Consider the following 23,154-nt stretch of genomic DNA (forward strand, 5'->3'; position numbering starts at 1 on the left):
TTCTACAAAATACAATAATTTGGGATGGCTGTGACACGTTCACTGGAATAGGCTTCGTTTGAAATTGGGGCTCAACAACTGAGTCCCCGCTATCTCACCACAAGGTGCAGAGGACTGTAGGTAAGATGTGTTTTGGGGGCAATAGAGGGCATTTACTGAAGGGGTTCAAACACTGAACCAACGCTTTAAAAGCCAGAAGACCCCAAACGATTCCCTTTGAATAACCAGGAAGAGACCTTGCAGAGAGCGGGGCTTCTTTTTCAGCTAGCTTGGGCCCAATTCTAGGATGAAGTAGGATGAATCATGTAGTCACTCAATCAATCGTACTTAGAGAGTGATTACTGTGTGCAGAGCACTGTACTAAGTGCTTGGGAGAAGACGGTGCAACAGAGTTGGTAGACACATTCCCTGTGCACAGTGAGCTGACAGTCTAGAGGGAATATGTTTACCTCCTCTTCAGAGAAGCCAGCCCCAGTCTCCAGTATGATAGGCAGGGATACTAAGCACTATACCAATGAGGAGTTAAAAATAATAATTATTATTATTATGGTACCTGTTAAGTGCTTACTATGTGCCAAGCACTGTTCTAAATTCTGGGGTAGATATAACCTAACCAGGTTAGGACGCAGTCCCTGTTCCACATGGAGGTCACAGTCTCAGTCCCCTTTTCCAGATGAAAGTAATTGAGGCCCAGTGAAGTGACCTGCCCAAGGTCATACAGCAGACAAGTGGCAGAGCTGGGATTAGAACCCGTGACCTTCTGACTCCCAGGCCCGTGCTCTATCCTCTAGGCCGTGCTTCTTCTACTTATTGCTGTCTACTTCTACTGTACTAGAAGTTACTGGTATAAATTTGCTAAGGAAAGGAAGGATGCATCAGGAATTGTCCTGAACTACAAGAGTTAACTTCTGGGAAGAGTTAACACTGTTGGTTCTTCAAAGCACTATAGCTCACCAGGGCTATAGTGAATCAGGGCTGTGAGATCTGAACTAGAAAACACCCCAGGGTGACTGTTAACAGAAGCTCATTGTGAGTAGGGAATTAGCAACTCGGTTATATTATACTTTCCCAAGCATTTAGTGCAGTTCTTTGCACAAGGTAAATGCTTAATAAATACAGTTGATTGATTTAATAGTGGAAGTTGTATTAGTATCAAGTGCTTACTGTGTGAAGAGCACTGTATTCATTCATTCAGTAGTATTTATTGAGCACTTACTGTGTGCAGAGTACTATACTAAGTGCTTGGAAGGTAAAATTTGGCAACAGATGGAGAAAATCCCTGCCCAGTGATGGACTAACAAGTTCTGGGAGGGAATGCACAAGTGGGAATTATGATATAACTCACCCTGACCATCTTGGAGAGCTCAATCTTTAGAGAAAGGGACTGTAGGTCAGGGGTAGTGAAATGCATTCTAACCTCAATGTCCTGCCTCTTTCTCCCTCCTTACTTGCTCTCTTTCTTTCAGTCAATCAGTAATATATCAATCAGTAGTATTTATTGAGCACAGACTGTGTGCAGAGCACTGTACTAAGCAGTTGGAAGAGCACAGAAGAGTTAGTTGAAGTAATCCCTATCCTCAAGGACCTTACAATAATTTTTAATAGTGCCATAATAGTGTGTATGGATTTGTAGAATGTTTTTAGTGATGAATAAAAGTCCTTAGTTTGGTGGGATTCCACATGCTCCTGGATCTTTTCGGGTCTGGCATCAAATCAATAGTCACTTATGTTTTGGAGTTTAATCTCCTTTCACAGTGAAACTCTTTGTAGTGTCCCATTTGTTATAATCACGAAGAGTCGAAAGAAGTGGTCAGTTTACACTTGGGCCAGCGATCTTTTCTCTTTGTTAAACTAAGCTGAATGTAACCCTGTGAGTGTTAACATCTTTAAGGATAAGTTCTTGAACTATTTAAACGCCATTTTGGCTTGTATGATTTTTTTTTAAGTTTGCAATGGATGGGATTGTATGAACAGTGAACGGTTCTACCAATCATGTTGTACTCTCCTCTCCCAAATGCTTAGTACAGTGCTGTGCACACAGTAAGTACTCAAATACCACCAACCAATTGATGGATTGATTGAAGACTCAATATGATGACTTATTAGCACTTTCAAAAAAGAGTATGGTGAAATGCTTGAACCAAGGTGTTGATATGCATTGGATTAGTCTAGTAGATATATCTGAATCAATATCCTTGTACCTGCTGCTGAGTTCAGTTCTTTGTTCAAAGTAATCACCTTTAAACAATTGTCAGGATCAATAACAACACTTTCATAATATTACCTTCAACTATTTTCTCCCTGAAGTGAGGTTTAGAAAAGTGAACCAAAATTTTCTAATGTGGCACAGCCAAAAATAATTGATTTAATGATTTATTGATTTAATTACAATTCTCATTTTTGAAAAGTACTTTTTAAGAAATGGCATTTTACAATAGTTATAAAATAATATGTCGTATAATGAAACTGTCTTTCTAGGAAAAAAACCATAAGAAATGAAATTTTTGGGGCATTAGGGAGCTGTCCTGGGACTCTGGAAAACAGAATAAAAGGAATCTTAGAGTAAAATGTGTGTAGAAATACATATGATGTTACCAGCACATATTAAATTAAAAAAAAAATCCATTCCCCAAGTCTCCTAACAAATGAAAAATGCATTTCTCTCCCCAAATATTTTTCTTGTTGTAGTCCTTTAAAATGTTTTACAGAAGGTCATCCTTAGAAGCATAAAACATACTCTGAGTAGTCCTGAATCTACTGGTAAAATATAAATAAGTTAGATTGTCAGTCACTGATGATGAAGAAACACTCATTTAATCATAAACTATTTGTGTGCTTACGTTAGTTTCCTCTTGTCTCGTGGTGGATTTGCAATTAAATGACAAGAAGAGAAACATGTCCTAGGCAATGGAGTGGAAATGATTCATCTTGAATATCTGTGTATTCTGTGTGTGTGTGTGTGTGTGTGTGTGTGCACACACTAAAGAAGCCCAAGTACTTTGCTGTAAGACCAAATGTACATATGTGTAATAAGCAGGTAGTATGTTCTAATATGGAATCTTCTAATCATTGGCATCCCTTCTTCTTGGTCTTTTCTAAAACAGAGGTTCAAAAGAAAAGGGTTTCTTCAGCCCTTTGTACTTCCAGGGTATATTTAGTGCATAACAAGTAAAGAAAGGTAACTGTCTGACATTTACTCCTCTAGCTAACCTACAGTAAGTCGAGTCTCATCCCTCCTGGTGACCTGTTGCTCATCAGCACCCTCCGTCACTGACTAACAGCGGGAAAGAGAAGATGTTCTGAGGCCTTGAAGGCTGTTGAGTTTTTGCAAATGGATCGGGCAATAATTCCTACTCCTTTCTCGCTGTCTCTGTGAGCAGTATGGCTCTTGGCAATCTGGAGTGGTCATGCATATGGACTGAAGTTGAAGTGGGTGGAACCCCTAGTTTGCAGGGAGCTAAAGGTTTCTGTTCTTCATGGTCACCACTAAAAAATGTGCCCATTGATACCGGGACCAGAAGATTAAGGAATCGAAGTTGGCGGGGGGTGGTAGGAAGGGTAAGACGAAGGAGGGTGAGCTGAAACTCTCTGCAAGTTGGAAAGTGTTAAGATACATGGGTGATCAATTTTAGTTTTGTTGTGTTTGGGGTGAAAGATGAATGAATGGCATCATCATCTCGATCCTGTTCAGTGCCTTGATAATCATAACTGTGGTGTTTAAGTGCTTCCTATGTGCCAAGCCCTAGAGTAAACACAATAAAAGCAGATCAGACAGTATCCCCATCCCATATGGAGCTCTAAATCTAGAAAGGAGGGAGAATAGGTACTGATTCCCCTTTTCACAGATGAAGAAAATGTGGCCCAGAAATGTTAAGCAACTTATGCAAGGTCACACAGCAGGCAGGTGACAGAAGTGGGATTGGAACCTACATCTTCTGACTTCCAGGCCCAAGCTCTTTCTGCTGGAAATGTTGGGAATGCAGGAAAGACTGTAAACTCATTATGGGCGGGGAAAGTGTCTGCTAAATTCTATTGTATTATCCTCTCCCAAGTACTTAGAACAGTTCTGTGAACATAGTAAATACTCAGTAAATACCACTGATTAATCCTAGGCCTGTGCTCTTTCCAATAGGTGATGCTGCTTCTCAGATGGTATTTATTGAGAGCCTACTATGTGCCGAACACTGTAATAAGCACTTGAGAAAGTATAATAAAACCAAGCCAGGAGATGAAATCCCTGGCCTCAAAGAATATCCTTCTTCTGTTAACCGTCAAGCGAAATAAGTCCTCCAGGGCAGAACATCAAGCAGGGAGTGTAACTTATTTCTGAAAAATAGAAAAAAAGTGTTTCCAAATCTAAAATGTGTTCATCTCTTTCTGGAGTTATAAAAGTGAGCACATCTGAGTAGTGGGGTTGTGTTCAGTCTGCCTTGGTATTACTAGTGAATGAGAAAAGGATTTTACCACATTATTATGATATATATTCACACAACATTTATGGTGAGTCAAAAATGTAGTGATACAGCTGCAGAATTAGGGAGGAAAGCCTGATAAGGAATAACACAGATTTCCAAATAGTGTAGAAATTTCTATACCCTCAGCTCTCCCCATCTTCTAAACCCTCCTGGAAAAAAAATCCTGCCTCCTCCAGATGACCCTCCCTGATTAATTTTCTTCTTTCTAGAGAATATCCTCCCAACTACCAAAGCAACATTTAAGTGCCTCCTGTAGACTGTAAGCTTGTGGTGGGCAGGGAATGTGTCTACCAACTCTATTGTAGTGTACTCTCCCAAGTGCTTAGTACAATGCTCATCATACAGTCAGCGCTTCCGCTCTTATCTCAGTGCTCCTTCTCTGTTTTACCAGCTCCTCCTCTGCCTCCCACCCTCTGACAGTCCCTCAAGGCTCGTTCTAGGTTCCCTTCTGTTCTCCATCTACACCCACTCCCTTGGAGAACTCATTCCCACCCATGGCTTCAATTACCATCTCTATGCTGATGATTCCCAAATGTACATCTCCAGCACTGATCTCTCTCCTTCCCTGCAGTCTTGCATTTCTTCCTGCCTTCAAGACATATCTACTTGAATGTCCAGAAATTAAACATTTCCAAAACTGAACTCCTTATCTTCCCACCCAAACCCTGTCCTCCCGCTGTCTTTCCCATCACTATAGACAACACCACTATCCTCCCTATCTCCCAAGCTTAGAACCTTGGCATTGTCCTCTGCTCACCTCTCTCATTCCACCCATTTATTCAATCAGTCACCAAATCCTGTCGGTTCTACCTTCATAACATTGCTAAAACTTGCCCTCTCCTCTCCATCCAAACTGTTACCATGCTGATCTAAGCAATTACCCTACCCCGCCTTAACTACTGCAGCTCCCTCCTCACTGATCTCCCAGCCTCCTATCTCTCCCCACTCCAATCCATACTTCACTCTGCTGCACGAATCATTTATCAACAAAAACATTCAGTTCAGCAAGAACCTCCAATGGCTGTCCACTCACTTCTGCATCAAACAGAAATGCCTCACCAGTAACTTTGAAGCACTCAATTAGCTCACCCCTCCCTACCTCTCTTCACTGATTTCCTACTACAGCCCAGCCCACAGACTCTGCTGATGTAGTGCCAGCTTACTCACTGTGCCCCGTCTATCTCACCACCAACCCCCAATCCCATTGCACTTAGGTACATGTATTTAAATTACATATTATAAATTACTTATATATGCATATTAATATCAGTCTCCCCCCCAGACAGTAAGCTCTTCATGGGCAGTGAATGTGTTTGCTAATTCTGATACAGTATTCTCTCCCAAGCATGTAGTGCTGTGCTGTACACACTGTAAATACTCAATAAATAGGATTGATTGATTGATGAAGATTGTGAGCTCCATATGGGACATGGACTGTGTCCAACCTGATTACTTTGTATCTATCCCAGCGCTTAGGACAGTGATTGACACATAATAAAAAAGTGAAAGGATGACAATGTAACATTTCTACTCCATTTCATTCTTCTAGATGATGACTTTTTCCACGAGCTGCCGGAGACCTTCCCTTCTGACCCGCCGGAGCCTCTGCCTCATTTCCTCATTGAGCCGGAGGAGGCTTATATCGTGAAGAACAAGCCAGTGAACCTCTACTGCAAGGCCAGCCCTGCCACACAGATCTACTTCAAGTGCAACAGCGAGTGGGTTCATCAGAAGGACCACGTAGTGGACGAGAGAGTCGATGAAAATTCTGGTGAGTTACCCACTCTTGGAGTTCATTATCCTTGTCGGTCTCTCTCTCCCATCCCCTCGACTGCAAACTCCTGAGGGCAGAGATCATGTCTGTACTCTCCCTAGAGCTTAGTTCAGTGCATAGCACAGAGTAAGTGCTCAGTAAATCAATCAGTCAATGGTTTTTAATTGAGTACTTAACAATAATGATGATCGTATTTGTTAAGCACTTACTATGTGTCAAGCTCTCTTCTAAGCGCTGGGGTAGATACAGGCTAATCAGGTTGGACACAGTCCCTGTCCTGCATGGGGCTCATAGTTTTAAATCCCTATTTTACAGATTAGGTAACTGAGGCACAGAGAAGTGAAGGTAGTTGATCATGGTCACACAGCAGACAAGTGGCAGAGCCAGGATTAGAACCCAGGTCCTTCTGACTCCCAGGTCCATGCTCTATCCACTAAGCCGCTCTGCTTCTCAGACCCTCTGAACTCTTCATTGCCCGCCACCCCGGCTCCTTCCCCCCCGCTCCCCCAACCACACACACTGCCCAAGCTTAGGGAAAAACAAGTGATGCCTAGGGAATTCCTCCTTCGAGTCTAATAATTTTACCATTTTTCGTAGAAAATGTAGACGATGAGCCATAGCTCACCTCTGTGTCATTGTAGAAGGGGGAGCAGGGAGAAAAAAAGACCTATGTTCAGCCATCAACAATAATATGAGAGCAAAGATTAATTACAACAAATAATAATTAGTCTAGCTGATAATTAATGTTTATAGCATATCTACCACTGTATAGATAGAGGTAATGATGAGTAATGTCTCTCTTACCCTCTAGACTGTAAACTCACTGTGAGCAGGGAATGTGTCTGTTATATTGTACTCTCCTAAGCATTTAGTACAGTGCTCTGCACATAGTAAGAGCTCAATAAATACGATTGACTGACTGATTCAGCCATTATTCTTGATAGAAGACGCTATCACTGTCTTGGAGGGGCGGAGTAGATTTACTTCCTGTACTCAGTGGAACAAGTAGTGAAGGGCAAAAATGGAATATTCTTGGAAGGTAAGGGAAAGCTGTGGATCTAGTACCTCTTCCAAAGGATCATAGTTTCACAGGAAGAAGGTTTTTCCAGGATATCCTGGCCTCTACAGAAGAGAGCAGAAGTACCCATTTACAGGATCCATTACATTTTTTTTTCGGGAGCTACTTTCAAAAAACAGTCATACTTCAAAATACAACTAGACCAGGCCCTGGATTATATTCCAGTCTGCGTGAGCTTCAGAATCATAAATCCCCCCTCTCTTTTGCTCCTGCAGTGGAGGCACAGCTAGAAATTGAGGATGGGTTGGGATTGATAATAAAGCCAGGCTATGCTTTGCCCTGTTTCTTGTTTTATTACCCAATTTTCACAGTTTCCACTGAGCAGAATAGGAGACTAGGAATTTCACATGTACTTACATGGTAGAGAAAAACATTCCAAGCACTTTAATAAATGGCCCAGAGTTAGAATGTACCAAATACCCAACATTTAGCAAGAGAAATGGCATTCCGTGTGTGTTTGAGGCTTTTATCCTTTACAGCCTCATCTCGGTAGTTTTTACCACCTGGAACAGCCTTGTCTGCTTGCCAAAAACCTTGGGATTTTCAGTGTCCAAATCAGCTCTCTTTGGGACCAGAAATAATTAGATCATTAGATCAGTTAATCAAAGATCACTAGATTTAGCTGAATCTTCCACCTTTCTCTGTGGTCTTGAAGTGGGAGTCTCATTTTTAATGTTCCTATATCTGAGGCAAGATAGGCCTGAAGGGAAGCCATGGATAAAAGCAGAAGTCTTAGAGTGAAAAGAGTAGGCAGAATCATCTAAAAGTCCAAGTAACCCATGAATAAATTACGATAACTGTATTCAGTGTTTACAATGGAGCAATCTCTGGAGTAGGTAGAAGATAATCGGATTAGACATGGTCCTTGGTCCCAATGCTCCCAGAGGTAATGAATCAATTGATCAATCAGTGGTATTTATTGAGTGCTTACTATGTGTAGAGTACTGGACTACATGCTCAGGAAACTATACTCCATCAGAGTCAGTAGATATGTTCCCTGCCCATAATGAGCTTATTGTCTAGGGGGAGAGGAGTTAAGTGAAGCACAGAGAGGCTAAATGTCTTCCGCAGGGTCACCCAGCAGGTGTTGCTGGAACTAGAACCCAGGTGTACTGGCTCCTAGTCCTAGGCATATTCCTCAAGGCGATGCTACCTATTGACATGGGAGAAAGAAAATAGGGAAAATAGCTAACAATGAGAGACCAGGCTCTCCACAGGGACTCAGTAAATCGAGTGCGTTGTCTCATCGGGGACACTTAAGCACAAAATACCTCATCTTCACAGTCTTCCCTTGAAGGTGATTTTTGCTCCTTAGGATAGAGATGACTCTCTCTCTCCCTCCCTCCCCTTTTCCCTCTTTTTTTCCCCTCTCACTCTTTCAAACCTCACTGGTCCCAATTTGGCCTGTAGGATTAAGCACTGAATCAGTGTAAACTGGGAAGGAGCATGGCGTAGTGGATAGAGCATTTTATCTACCTCAGATTCTGTATGAAGTGCTGAGATAGACACAAGTTAATCAGATCAGACATAGTCCCTGTCCCACAGAGCATTCACAGTCTTAATCCCCATTTTACAGATGAGATAACTAAGGAAAAGAGAAGTGACTTGCCCAAGGTCACACAGCAGACAAGTAGCAGACCTAGGATTAGAACCCAGGTCCTCTGACTCCCAGGTCCTTGCTTTTTCCACTAGGCTGTGCTGCTTCCCAGTTCATACAGTCCCTGCCCCTCATGAAGCTCACAGTCTAAAAAGGAAGGAGAGCTGATATTTGATCCCCATTTAATAGAGGAGGAAATCAGAAATGTTTGGTGACTTGCCCAAGGTCATATGGCAGGCCAGTGGTAGAGCTGGAACTAGAACTCCTGACTTTGAACCTCGTGCTCTTTTCATGAGGCTACACTGGTGACATATAATATATGGCTTCTGAGCTAAAACCCCATATTTCCAAAAGGCTTGTTCAGACACCAGCTATCGGATCCATTCTATGTCAACCTGAGCTCCACCTAGTCAACTCTCAGCCAAGAGTCCAATAGTCTCAAAGCACTTGTTGGAAGGGGACAGAACAATTTGGAATGTTTTTTGAAGAAGTGTTGTTAGCATTTTGACTCTCTGCCTGGTTCTCCCACTTTCAAATCATAGACTGGATCTCCAGGGGCCAGACAAGCCATGAAGTTAAGTCGATAGATATTCCTGATGGATTGGAAGGTCCTTAAGGTCTTCTTCCATTTTTACTCTCCCACTTAGTACATTGCTCTGCATGTAGTAGTGGATAGAACATGGGCCTGGGAGTCAGAAGGACCAGGATTCTCAGCCTGGCTCTGCCACGTGTCTCCTGCGTGACCTTGGGCAATTCACATAACTTCTCTGGACCTCAGTTACCTCATCTAGAGAAGCAGCGTGGCTCAGTGGAAAGAGCACGGGCTTGGGAGTCAGAGGTCATGAGTTCGAATGCTGGCTCTGCCACTTGTCAGCTGTGTGACTGTGAGCAAGTCACTTAACTTCTCGGTGCCTCAGTTACCTCATCTGTAAAATGGGGATCTGTGAGCCCCACGTGGGACAACCTGATTACCTTGTATCCCCCCAGCGCTTAGAACAGTGCTCGGCACATAGTAAGCGCTTAACAAATACCAACATTATTATTATTATTATCTGTAAAATGGGGTAAGAGTGTGAGTCCCATGTGGCATGTTATGGGCAGGGAATGTCACAGTGTGTTGTTCTACTGTACTTTCCCAAGCCCTTAGTAGAGTGCTCTGCACACAGTAAGTGCTTAATAAAGGCGATTGGATGAATTAATGAAAATATCACTGTTATTGTTATCATTATAATTGATAGTTCAGGTGCCAGAAGTTGGTCTTCTATTGCCAAGTGCCTAGTGTGAAAGACTGTAAGTTCACTGTGGGCAGGGAACTTGTCTACTAACTCTGTTATATTGTATTCTCCCAAGCACCTAGTCTAGTGCTCTGCCCATAGTAAGCACTCAATAAAGACAATTTATTGACTAATTGATTGATGGATTGAGAAACAGACTCTATGGACACCACCCATGTAGTCATAGAGGAGCCTCACCATCAGCGGTGTCTTCTTCATTCATTCAGTCATATTTATTGAGCACTTACTGTGTGCAGAGCACTGTACTAAGCACTTGGAAAGAACAATTCAAATATTGACAACAAGATAGATATGATTTGAATGGAATAATAAATTTTAGTGCTCCTAACATGAGTTTTGACATCTGCCATTCAACAGGGATTTCAGAGTCTTCCTGTATTTGATTAGCAGAACACATGACTGCTTTAGATGTTAGCCCTGCTCTATTTCCGCTGTTTTGAAGGGAAATGACCCTTTTTGGAATTAATTTACTTTTGGTGAACATTTGATGTCAACTAGAAGAAACCTGATAGTAGTGGAATTGTTAAGTATTTCCCAAAAGACTGATCCTTGAGGGATGGTGTCTGTCAACTCTTACTATATTGTCCTCTTCTAAATGCTTAGTACAATGGTCTGCACACAGCAAGTGCTCAGTAAATACCATTGATTGATTGATGGACATCAAGCACAGCGTTAGAAACAATCTAAGCAAATCAAAGTCCCTTTCCCACATGAAGGGGGCAGAGCACAGATGATTCCCATTTTTACATATGAGGAAACTGAGGCATGGAGAAGTTAACTTTCCTAAGATCACTCAGCAGGCAAATTGCAGACATAGGATTAGAGCCCTAGTCCTCTGACTCCCAGGCCCATGCTCTTTCCACTAGGCCACATTGCTTCGCAGCCCGAAGCACCACCTTACATACATACTCACAGCCATCCTTAGTATTTAGATACACATCGGTGTACGTACTCTTGTATTTAAGCCTTTTCTCATCCACATATCCACCTGTCCATTCTCTTCATCAAATCTGTACAAGGAAGATTGTCCCTTCCTCTCTGTCTTCCCCAATTAGACTGTAAACTCCTTGAAGGCAGGAATCAGTAGGGCGGAATCATTGAACTCTCCCAAACACTTAGTACTATGCTCTGTACCCATCGGTGCTCATTGACTACTATTGATTGATTGATTCTTATGGCCCAACAAACACAAAAATCACTCACAACTTTGTCCAAAGGCAAAGTACAACGGATCAAAGAAAGCCTTGATTAGTTTCCCTTAAAAGTTGACAATCGGGAGCAGAGAATTCTACAGAAAGGTGGTGTGTTTTTTTTCTTTCATTTGAAAGTAAAGAATGTAAAAGAGTGTCAGAATGAGGAGTACAAGATTGAGACCAAGTTCAACAACACTTTCCTGCCAACAAAGAGAAATGTTTCTAGAATATCAATAAATCATTTCTTTCCTTTCACCACAGAGCATTTATTTCAATAGCAGAAACTAACACTATTTATTTCCAGTGTGACGGTTGCCCCAGGGCAGAGGAAATATAAATAGAAAATTGGTAACAACCACAGAATACAAGGCTATAATTCCACTGAATGGTCCGGGAACATCATAAACCACGAAAAAGGAGTGTGTATCGTTTGTCATAACAGAACCCTAAGGTTGTTACCTTTTATTATGGGGTTTGGGGCTTATTCTTTATGATATATAGGCACCATCAGCTAACTGTTTTTCAAATCCTGCTCCTCCCTTCTCCATTAACCTCCCAAGATAACATTCTCTCAAGCGTTGAAACCATGCTTCCTTTCTGGTCCTTAGTACAAAATTGTCAGAACTATGTTTTTGGTGGTTTAAAATTTGGGTAATCTCTGCTTTGTCCTTTCACTATCCTGAAGCCTTTTCTGATACTGTGCATTGGCATGTTCAATTAGAAATATGTGCTCTCTGATGACACCATGTTGATGGGAATGTGTCATTTTTTTTTGGATTAGGGCATAATTGGAAAATTTGAACACCATAGATTTATTAAGCAGATAGGGCTGCTAATCTCCAGTTTATGAGAAAAAAATGATATTCCTCATCATCTTCATGATATTTTGATCACCTGTATTTGATTGCAAGAAAGTATAATCCTCAGTAACCCTATTGTGCTTTCAGTGTGTCTATTTTTTTTCCTTTCCTTAATGGTATTTGTTAAGTGCTTGCCCTGTTCCAGGAACTGTACTAAGTGCTGGGGTAGATAAACTAGTCGGGTTGGAGGCAATCACAGGTAATCCCCATTTTACAGATGAGATATCTGAGGCACAGAGAAGTTAAGTGACCTGCAAAAGATCACACAGCAAAGTGGTGGAGCTGGGATTAGAACCTAGGTCCTGTGACTCCCAGGCCTATGCTTCTCTCACTAGGCAACACTGCTTGTCAGTGCAGCCTTCCCCCTCCTGCAGTGCTGAGACAGAAACATCTGTGTTTTCTAATCTGAGACCTGGTGTCTTGGGAGCCAGTGGTTACAGCGCAGCTATGGTGAATGAAAGCTCACTCTCCTTTCAGTGAGGTTCAAGGTGGAATGAACAAGTGGAAAGCAGCTTGGCTCAATGGAAAGAACCCGGGCGTGGGAGTCAGAAGTCATGGGTTCTAATCCCGGCTCTGCCACTTGTCAGCTGTGTGATCTTGGGCAAGTCACTTATCTTCTCTGTGCCTCAGTTACCTCATCTGTAAAATGGGGATGAAGACTGTGAGCCCCACATGGGACAACCTAATTCCCTTCTATCTACCCCAGTGCTTAGAACAGTGCTTAGCACATAGTAAGCACTTAAAAAATACCAACATTATTAATTCTGGCAGCTCCATTTGAATCCAAGTAAACCTGAGCTTTAGAGAAGAGGTTGAATGATGATAATAATGCTATTTATTAAGTGCTTACTATGTCCCCTACACTGTCCTGAGCACTGGAGTAAACAAACTACAGTCATATCAGACAGTCCCTGCCCAACTTGGGATGCACAGTTTAAGAACAAGAGAGAGCAGGTGCTTAAATCCTGGTTTTACAGATGAGGAAACTGAGACACAATGAAGTTAAGTGACTTGCCCAAGGTTATACATCTGGCAAGGGGCTAGGCCAACAATAGAATCAAGGATTCCTGCCTCCCAGTCATTCATTCATTCATTCAATAGTATTTATTGAGCGCTTACTATGTGCAGAGCACTGTACTAAGCGCTTGGGATGAACAAGTCGGCAACAGATAGAGACGGTCCCTGCCGTTTGACCGGCTTACAGTCTAATCGGGGGAGACGGACAGACAAGAACAATGGCACTAAACAGCGTCAAGGGGAAGAACATCTCGTAAAAACAATGGCAACTAAATAGAATCAAAGCGATGTACAATTCATTAACAAAATAAATAGGGTAACGAAAATATATACAGTTGAGCGGACAAGTACAGTGCTGTGGGGATGGGAAGGGAGAGGTGGAGAAGCAGAGGGAAAAGGGGAAAATGAGGCTTTAGCTGCGGAGAGGTAAAGGGGGGATGGCAGAGGGAGTAGAGGGGGAAGAGGAGCTCAGTCTGGGAACGCCTCTTGGAGGAGGTGATTTTTAAGTAAGGTTTTGAAGAGGGGAAGAGAATCAATTTGGCGGAGGTGAGGAGGGAGGGCGTTCCAGGACCGCGGGAGGACGTGACCCAGGGGTCGACGGCGGGATAGGCGAGACCGAGGGACGGCGAGGAGGTGGGCGGCAGAGGAGCGGAGCGTGCGGGGTGGGCGGTAGAAAGAGAGAAGGGAGGAGAGGTAGGAAGGGGCAAGGTGATGGAGAGCCTTGAAGCCTAGAGTGAGGAGTTTTTGTTTGGAGCGGAGGTCGATAGGCAACCACTGGAGTTGTTTAAGAAGGGGAGTGACATGCCCAGATCGTTTCTGCAGGAAGATGAGCCGGGCAGCGGAGTGAAGAATAGACCGGAGCGGGGCGAGAGAGGAGGAAGGGAGGTCAGAGAGAAGGCTGACACAGTAGTCTAGCCGGGATATAACGAGAGCCCGTAATAGTAAGGTAGCCGTTTGGGTGGAGAGGAAAGGGCGGATCTTGGCGATATTGTAGAGTTGAAACCGGCAGGTCTTCGTAACGGATAGGATGTGTGGGGTGAACGAGCGGGACGAGTCAAGGATGACACCGAGATCGCGGGCCTGCGGGACGGGAAGGATGGTCGTGCCATCCACGGTGATAGAGAAGTCTGGGAGCGGACCGGGTTTGGGAGGGAAGATGAGGAGCTCAGTCTCGCTCATGTTGAGTTTTAGGTGGCGGGCCGACATCCAGGTGGAGACGTCCCGGAGGCAGGAGGAGATGCGAGCCTGAAGGGAGGGGGAGAGGACGGGGCGGAGATGTAGATCTGCGTGTCATCTGCGTAGAGATGGTAGTCAAAGCCGTGAGAGCGGATGAGTTCACCGAGGGAGTGAGTGTAAATGGAGAACAGAAGAGGGCCAAGAACTGACCCTTGAGGAACTCCAACAGTTAAAGGATGGGAGGGGGAGGAGGCTCCAGCGTAGGAGACCGAGAATGATCGGCCAGAGAGGTAAGAGGAGAACCAGGTGCTCTTCCATTACTTCTTTTTTTAATGGTATTTGCTAAGTGCCTACTATGTGCCAGGCACTGTTCTAAGCACTATGGGGAGATACAAGCCACTCAAGTTGGACACAGTCCATGTCCCACATGGGGCTCACAGTCTTAATCCCCATTTTACAGATGAAGTCACCGAGGCACAGAGAAGTGAAGTGACTTGCCCAAAGTCGCACAGCAGACAAGCAGTGGACCTGGGACTAGAACCCAGCTCTTTCTGACTCCCAGGCCCATGTTCTACCCAGTAAGCCACTCAGCTTCTACTTCTCTAGGAAAGAGGCCAGAAGCTTCCCCCCCAGTGACAAAACCTAGTTTTGAAGATTATGCCAAATAACCTTTTTTGTATCTCCTTATAGAATTGTTACATTATGTGTAAGGATCCTACCTAAACTAGGTCTCGTCAGTTGCTTCCAAGTTGGCAGAGATGTAATCTTAAATGCCAGAGTGTTTTGCTATCCCCAACCCAGATCATGTGGGAAAAATCACTTCATTAGCCCATGCAGCAGGGAAGGAAAATTTAAGGCGCTCCTAACTTTCCCCTTCCTATCAAACCTCGCATATCTCCCACTGCCACTTAGCCCTCACATCTCGCTCCTCTAATGCCAACCTACCTTGATCTCGCCTGCCTCACCGATGTCCCCACAATCATGTTCTCTGTCTAACCAGCAACTCCCACAGCTTCATATCCTAGATCACCCCTAATTCCCATCTTCAGAAGCATGGCCTAGTGGAAAGAATCTGGGCCTAGGAATCCAAGGTCCAGGGTTCTAATCCTGACTCTGCCACATGCCTGTTGTATGACCTCAGTCGTCACTTCTGTGTGCCTCAGTGGCCTCATCTGTAAAAAGGTGATAAATCCTACTCCACCCTACTGAGACTGTGAGTCTCATGTGGGACCCAAACCGTGTCCAACACGATAGGCTTGTATCTACTTTATTGCTTAGAACAGTGCTTGGCACCTAGCAAGCCCTTAAAAAATACCATAAAAAACCATCTTCAAGAGGTCTTCCTCGACTAACCTCTCATTTCCGCTCCCTATTCACCTTCCCCTCTCAATCAGCTATGAACTTGAAGCACTACATCTTACTGATTCTCTTCCCTACCCTAAAGCCACCTCAGCTTTAAGCACTTACTTTGATACCATACACCAGCCCCATAGCACTTATGCACATATAAAAGTACTTGTTAAGCACTCACTATGTGCTGAGCACTGTACTAAGTGTTAGGGTGCATACAAAATTATCAGGTTGGGCATAATCTCTGTCTCTTGTGAGCCACTGGCCAAGCTAGGAAGCAGGGTTTGCTCTGCTTGACTCTCCCTTCCGAAGTCGAGACTGGTAGAGACTCTCCAGGTGCGACCTGGAGAGGGGAAAGCACTGGGGTATATATAAGATAATCAGGTTGGACACAATCCCTCTTCCAAGTAGGGCTCACAATCTGTCAGAGGAGGAATTAATCCCCATTTTATAATGAGGGAACCAGGGCAGGGAAAAGTGAAATGACTTGCCCATGGTTACACACAACAGACAAGTGGCAGAGCCAGAATTGGTACTCAGGTCCTTCTGACTCCCAGGCCCATGCTGTATCCATTAGACTATGGTGCTTCTCTCTTCCATCAGGATATTCTGCAATCCTCATTGTTCCTCCCAAATTTTATTTCTTTTTTGTCAACTTTAAGGTCCTTGTAAGAAACTAGCAGACTTGTTGTCCAGAGTCTATGGAAATGGTGGGGATAGTATTATTGAGTTTACAGTCTAAAGAGGGAGATAGACATTAATAGGAATAAATGAATTACAGGGATATACATAAGTGTTGTGGGGCTGGGCTGGGATAGGGAGTGGGGGGCAGAATAAAAGGTGCAAATCAGGGTGACGCAGAAGGAAGTGGGAGAAAATATACTAGAGTTAGTGGATACCATCTGTCCTCTCAAAGAGCTTGCAGTCTCTTCAAACACCGAAGAACAGCTACGTGAAAATTTAGCTTTTGAGATCATCCATCGATGGTTTTTATTGAATGCTTATTGTGTGCAGAACACTTGGGAGAGTACACCAGAGCTGATAGGCATGTTCCCAGCCCTCAGTGAGCTAAAAGTCTAGTCAGTCAGTCATATTTGAGAACTTACTGTATGCAGAACATTGTACGTGCTGGGGAGAGTACAATAGAACAATAAACAGACACATTCTCTGCCCACATCAAGTTTACAGTCTAGAGGGGGAGACAGACATTAATAGACATAAATTACAGATACATACCTACCCACAGTCATTCCACACAGTCAAATTTGTACCCCCGGGTCAGGTGATACCTCCTTTAAACCACTCCCTTTTGCTTTTTGATTTGGGAAATTCCACCAGAAAAAAAAAATTGCTTCTTGCTGGATGCATAGAAGAATATAATCCTCTTCTGGCAGTTAGCTAGCATGGCCATTGGAGAAACATTTGCTCAGATTATTATGATCAAAAGTCTGTCTTCAGTTTAAGTTACTATTTTTAGAAGGAAATTACATGCAATTTCTTAGCATTGGGAAACAGGAGGCTTATATGTAGCGCAATAGATTGGTCTTTGTCTCTTCCCAAATTAGTCAAATCCATATACGCTTTCATAAAATTGCTCCGTTATATTCTAGCAAGCAATGACAAGTCACACAGAGCATATTAATAGCAAGCATTTCCATTCCCATTTGGGGCTCAGTTGATCAGAAATACTTCTTGGCAGAAGGAGGTTAGGATTTGACAGGTTTATATGGCCCAAGTTAAGAATAGGAATGGAATGATTCGAAGATGGTGGGTAAGAATTTTTGGTCGGATCCACAAGGTCAATGGGTATGAGTCAGACTGGTGGGTTTGAGTTCCAACCCCGCTTCTGATTTTCCCTTAGCATCTGTTCTCAAACTCTGGAGAGATAACAGGCAATCAAAAACTGGGTGGCCCCACGGAAAGGGCACCAATCTGGGAGTCAGAAGACTTGGGTTCGAATCTCAGCTCTGCCAGTGTGTGACTTGGGGCAAGTCACTTCTCTGTGCCTCAGTTTCAGATTCAGTGCAGATTTGATGCCTCTTCTCTCTCCTACTTAGGTTGTGAGCACCATGTGGGACAGGGACTGTCCAACCTGATTAACTCATGTTTATCCCAGTACTTAGAACAGTGCTTGAAAAATAGTAGGCCCTTAACAAATGCCATAATGGTAGACAATAACCAGGAATAGGGGAAAGAGCAGGGAAAGGACAGGGCCTTGAGGAAAGTTGGTATAGGATACAATCACTTGGGGGACTTTAGCTAATCCTTAATAATACTTATTATAGTAATAATAGTATTTATTAAGCACTTAACTGTGCTCAGAGCACTGCACTAAACCCTGGGAGAGAATACAGCCTATCTCTTAAGGAGCTCACAATCTATGAATATAAGTGTATAATATGTAAGTATAGACATATGCCTCCTGTGCAGATTGCAACCCCAGATGCAGATTCAGCCCGATCCCTGGCCACAAGGAGCTTACACAGAAGGTAACCCCTAGCCCCACTCAGAAAAACCCAGCTCACAATGAAGCATTCAGAAACCTTCCTCTCTCTGACCAAGTTTTTGAAGCAAACCATGAGCCCCGGAAGTGACAGGAGGGGCAAACCGTGGCTTGAATAAGGTCTCTGTGAAGCAGAAAGCAAAAATCAAAGCGTCGGCTGGGTTTCTGAAGCCTCCGGGGGACTCTGGGCCAGTCTATTAAGGAACATTCTTGCTATGAATATCACCTTGTGTTCCCTGTAGCAGGAGGCTTCCTGGAAGATTTCAAGGCTTGTGGTCGGTGGTGGAAACACTTCTGGTTAGAGGGCCCAGCGAAAGCTAAGAACCTTTGAATTAGGTTTCCTGGCCTGGCCAGAAGAAAAAGAAAGCGGGGCGGGGGGGGGAATGAGCCCAGCAGATCCACCTAGTACACAAAATATTTATCTGTGGTTTTCGGATTCCGGAGCCTGTTTGTTGGTTGGCGTTTTAGAGACGGCAATTGCGGTGGACGTCTGGAGGTTTCAGGTTAATCACCCCTTCGGTGGTATTGAATTCCCGCAATAACATTCATGAGTTTGGGTTTGAGAACAGCACTTCTCTGCCCCTTTCCGGTGTGGGAGAAAACCCCATGAACCCAACCAAGGCCTGAAGGAAGAAACCCACTGGGATTACAGATGGAGGAGGGAGAAATCACAGGCCCTTGATTGAGGTTGGAAAGGAGGCAGCAGATGAAAGGAAAGCACACAACAGCCAGGATCCATAATATGGAGCAGTCGTGAGTTGTTCAGTCATTCTTCAAGTGGGATCAGCTTCTTTTCAGTGGAATCTGACACTTTTCATTGAGTCGGCATCACTTCTATGGATAAGGGAGAAACATCAGTGCTTTCTGAGTTTCAGGATTTCAGATGAAACTTGTCCTTATAAAGAGCTCTTGATTGCAGTGGGAGGGAAGTAGATTGTCTCTGGCCTACTAGTAATAATAGTAATTGTGATGATGGTAGTAGTAGAAAAAATGATAGTGACCACCTACTGAGGGGAATGCACTCAGAAAGATTGCAGCAATGGCTAATCAATCGATCATTCAATGGTATTTACTGAGCACTGACTGTGTGCTTTCCCTCTAGACTGTAAGCTTACTGTGGGCAGGGAAAGTGTCTGCCAACTCTGTTTTATTATCCCACGTGCTTAGTACAGTGCTCTGCACAAAGTAAGTGCTCAGTAAATACATTGCTGATTGACGATGATGTGAAGAGCACTGTACTGAGCACTTGGGAAAATACAATACAATAGACTAGGTAGAAACAATCCCTTCCCACAAGAAGCTTACTGTCTACTTAGGGAGGCGACTTTAAAATGAATTACTGATAGGGGAGATAGTAGGGTTTAAGAATCTGTGCATAACTGCTGTGGGCGGGGTGAGTTGCAAGTGCCCAGGTGAGAAACAGTCTGGCTTAGTGGACAGAGCACAGGCCTGGGAGTCAGAAGGACTTGGGTTGTAATCTCTAGACTGTAAGATCGTCTCTAGACTGTAAGCTCATTGTAGGCAGGGGATGTGTCTGTTTATTGTAAGATTATACTCTCCCAAGCACCTAGCACAGTGCTGGGCACACAGTGAGCGCTCAATAAATACAATTGAATGAATTAATTAATCCTGGCTCTGCCACATCTGCTGTGTGACCTTTAGCAAGTCATTGCACTTCTCCGTTCCTCAATTATCTCATCTGTAAAATGGGGTGAAAGAGTGTGAGCCCCATGTGAGATAGGGACTGTGTCACACCTGATTAACTTGTACTGATCCCATCTCTTAGAACAGTGATTGATACATAGTAAGCACATAACAAGTACCATAATTATTATTATCCATTATTATTAAGTGCAGAGGGATGGTACAGAGGGATGGATAGGGGAAATGAGAGCTTAGGAAGGGAAGAGCTCTTGGGGGACATGTTGATTTAGGAGGATTTTGAAGGCAGAGAGAGTATATGGAAAGGGAGGGAGTTTGAGGCCAGAGGGAAGATGCAAACAAGGGTTCCGCCAGGAGATAGATAAGATCAAGGTACAGAGAGTGAGTAGATTGATGTTAGAGGAGTGAAGTGTGTGGGTTGGATTGTAGTAGGAAATCAGAGAGGTGAAGTAGGAGGGGGCAAGGTGATTGAGTGATTTACAGGCAATAAGAGAATTGGACTCTGAACCCCATGGAGACAGAAACTCTGCTCTAGTCAAGATAATCCCACCTCAATTTAGAATTAATTAACAGTAGATTTCCTTCCCAGAGGTCATAAAAGATCTCTTTTTTGTTAGCCCAAGGCACTTCTTCCCTGAAAAGAGATTGAAACATAACACTTCGGAAATTAAGTATAGACATATGGTCTCATAAAAATGAATCTAATTCAAAAGGTTTTATTATTGGCATATATTTACCCTGTTTTTTGATCATGGAACTATATTTATTGTGTTTTATGACTGATTTTTAAGATTTAGCATTTTGGTCCATTTGGGGGATCTGCTGCACTGGAAGCTCCTTGTGGGCAGAGAACAGGTCCACCAACTCTGTTGTATTGTACTTTTCGAAGCACTTAATCCAATGTTGTGCACACCATAAACTCAGTAAACACTGATTGATCTCGGGAACCTATGAGTGAGCTATACCATATTCCCTATTTTGGCTAATTATACTTTGTATCAATCAGTCCATCGGCGGTGTTTAACGTGAGCTTGCTGTGTGCAGAGCACTGTATGAAGCACCTGGGAGAGCATAGTATAATAATATCAGTAACTTACCACTTTCTGGTCAACACTGTATATTCAGTCAAGCAACTGTATCTATCGAGTATTTACTGTGTGCAGAGCACTGTACTGAGAGTGCACACAACAGACACATCCTCTGCCTACAATGAGTTTACAGTCTAGAGAGGGAGGCAGACATTTCCATACATTACATATGGAAATTATAGATATTTATGTAAGTGCTGTGGGCCTGGGAGGGAGTGGGGGTGAATAAAAGGAGTAAGTCAAAGCGACGCAAAAGGGAGTTGAAGAAAGGGAAAATAAGGCTTAGAGAAGGACTCTTGGAGGAGATGGAGGAGATCAAACAAAGAATTTGAAGCTGGGGAGAGCCGTTATCTGTCGGATATTTGGGTGAAGCCAGTTAAGAGCAGGGCCCGGCCTGCGACTGAGAATGACTCATCTTGGATACGTTCTCGCCATCGAGGCTGAGAGGCTCGTTCTGTCCCCGGCAGGTCTCATCGTCCGGGAGGTGAGCATTGAGATTTCCCGCCAGCAGGTGGAGGAACTGTTCGGACCCGAAGACTACTGGTGCCAGTGTGTGGCCTGGAGCTCTGCGGGGACCACCAAGAGCCGCAAAGCATACGTCCGCATCGCCTGTGAGTATTAAGGAGCTGTCCTTGTGCTGTTGGTTATGTGCTTACTGGGTGCCCAGCACTGTACTAAGAGCTGGGGTAGAGACTATGGAATGGGGCCTACAATCGTTGAAGGAGGGAGGTATTGAATCCCCATTTTGCAATGAGGGAACTGAGGCACAGAGAAGGGACGGGACTTGCCCATGCAGCAGACAGTTGGAGGAGCTGGGATTAGAACGCGGGACGACTGACTCCAGATCCGTGCTCTATCCACTTGGCCGTTCTGCTTCTCTAAGGTCAGCAGTGGGACAAGACCAGGAAGCTTTCTCAATGCCTTTGGGGGCAATTTATATATTTCAAGTCTGCATTGAGGCCTGTTCCTCTATAGGGCTGGGATTAATACTGTGAACCTCTGACTCCTAGACCCATGCTCTTTCCATAGACCAAGCTGCTGCTCGCACAAGTGACCAGGGCAGTACAGTACTTAGTTCAGTGGTCTGCACATAGTAAGTGCTCAATAAATACAATTGACTGAACTGACAGGTGAAGTCTCAGCTGAAGACTGTGGCCAAGGAAGAGCACTGAACTGATTGGGAGACCCGGGTTTTAAAGTTATTGTTGACTGAATTCATTTAATTGTATTTATGGAGCTCTTACCGTGCGCAGAGCACTATATTAAGCCTTGGGAGAGTACAGTATAACATTAAACAGACACATTCCCTGCTCACAACAAGCTTACAGTCCAGAAGATTCTGGCACTAGAGATCAGGAACTGGGAGACTTAGTTTGAGACCCTGGGAGCAGCACATTTGGAAATGAACAAGCTGAATTCGGATCTCTGAGACTGAGTAAAAGAGATTTTCCTGGCCCACTTCCAATCATGTACCCGAACGGATTGAGTACTTGATGGTGTGATCAAAGGAAACCTTTCCAAAGAGGAAAATATAGTTCCCTTAAGGGAAGGTCTCAATATACTCAACAATATAGTGTTGCCAGTGCTTGACATTAGCCTTTTGTCGTAATCTATGAGGAGGGGAGATGGGGATCCTTTCTCAGCTCATGGAAGCAGCATGGTCTAGTGGACTGAGCACAGGCCTGGGAGTCAGGAATACCTGGGTTCTAATCCTGATTCTGCCACTTATCTACTGTGACCTTGGGCAAGTCACTTCTCTGGGCTTCAGATTCCTCATCTGTAAAATGGAGATTAGGACTGTGAGCCCCATGTGGGAATCACATGTCCTACCCAGTTACCTTTTGTCTATGGAATGGAAACGAAAGGTATAGAGGCAGGAAATGGAGACTCAGAGGATTACGTGACTTTTTTTAACAGTATTTATTAAGTGCTTACTATGTCCCAGGCACTATAGTAAGCACTTAATAAATACTGTTAAAAAAAGTCACGTAATCCTCTGAGTCTCCATTTCCTGCCTCTATACCTTTCGTTTCCATTTTAGAAATGAAGGAACAGAGGTCCAGAAAGATTAAAAAACTTGCTCAAT

General features: G+C 43.7%; 1 protein-coding gene across 2 annotated transcripts in view; it reads left to right on the forward strand.

Moving 5' to 3' along the window:
• Positions 1-23,154, forward strand: part of UNC5C (unc-5 netrin receptor C) — a 245,796-nt gene that overhangs the window by 153,494 nt on the left and 69,148 nt on the right. For both annotated transcript variants that reach the window (XM_029076389.2, XM_029076390.2), the window contains exons 2-3: positions 6,025-6,246; positions 21,536-21,679. In XM_029076389.2, the coding sequence (XP_028932222.1) occupies positions 6,025-6,246; positions 21,536-21,679 (366 nt within the window). The remainder of the gene's footprint in view (positions 1-6,024; positions 6,247-21,535; positions 21,680-23,154) is intronic.

This window comes from Ornithorhynchus anatinus, chromosome 12, assembly GCF_004115215.2.
Source record: "Ornithorhynchus anatinus isolate Pmale09 chromosome 12, mOrnAna1.pri.v4, whole genome shotgun sequence".
Taxonomy (NCBI): Eukaryota; Metazoa; Chordata; class Mammalia; order Monotremata; family Ornithorhynchidae; genus Ornithorhynchus; species Ornithorhynchus anatinus.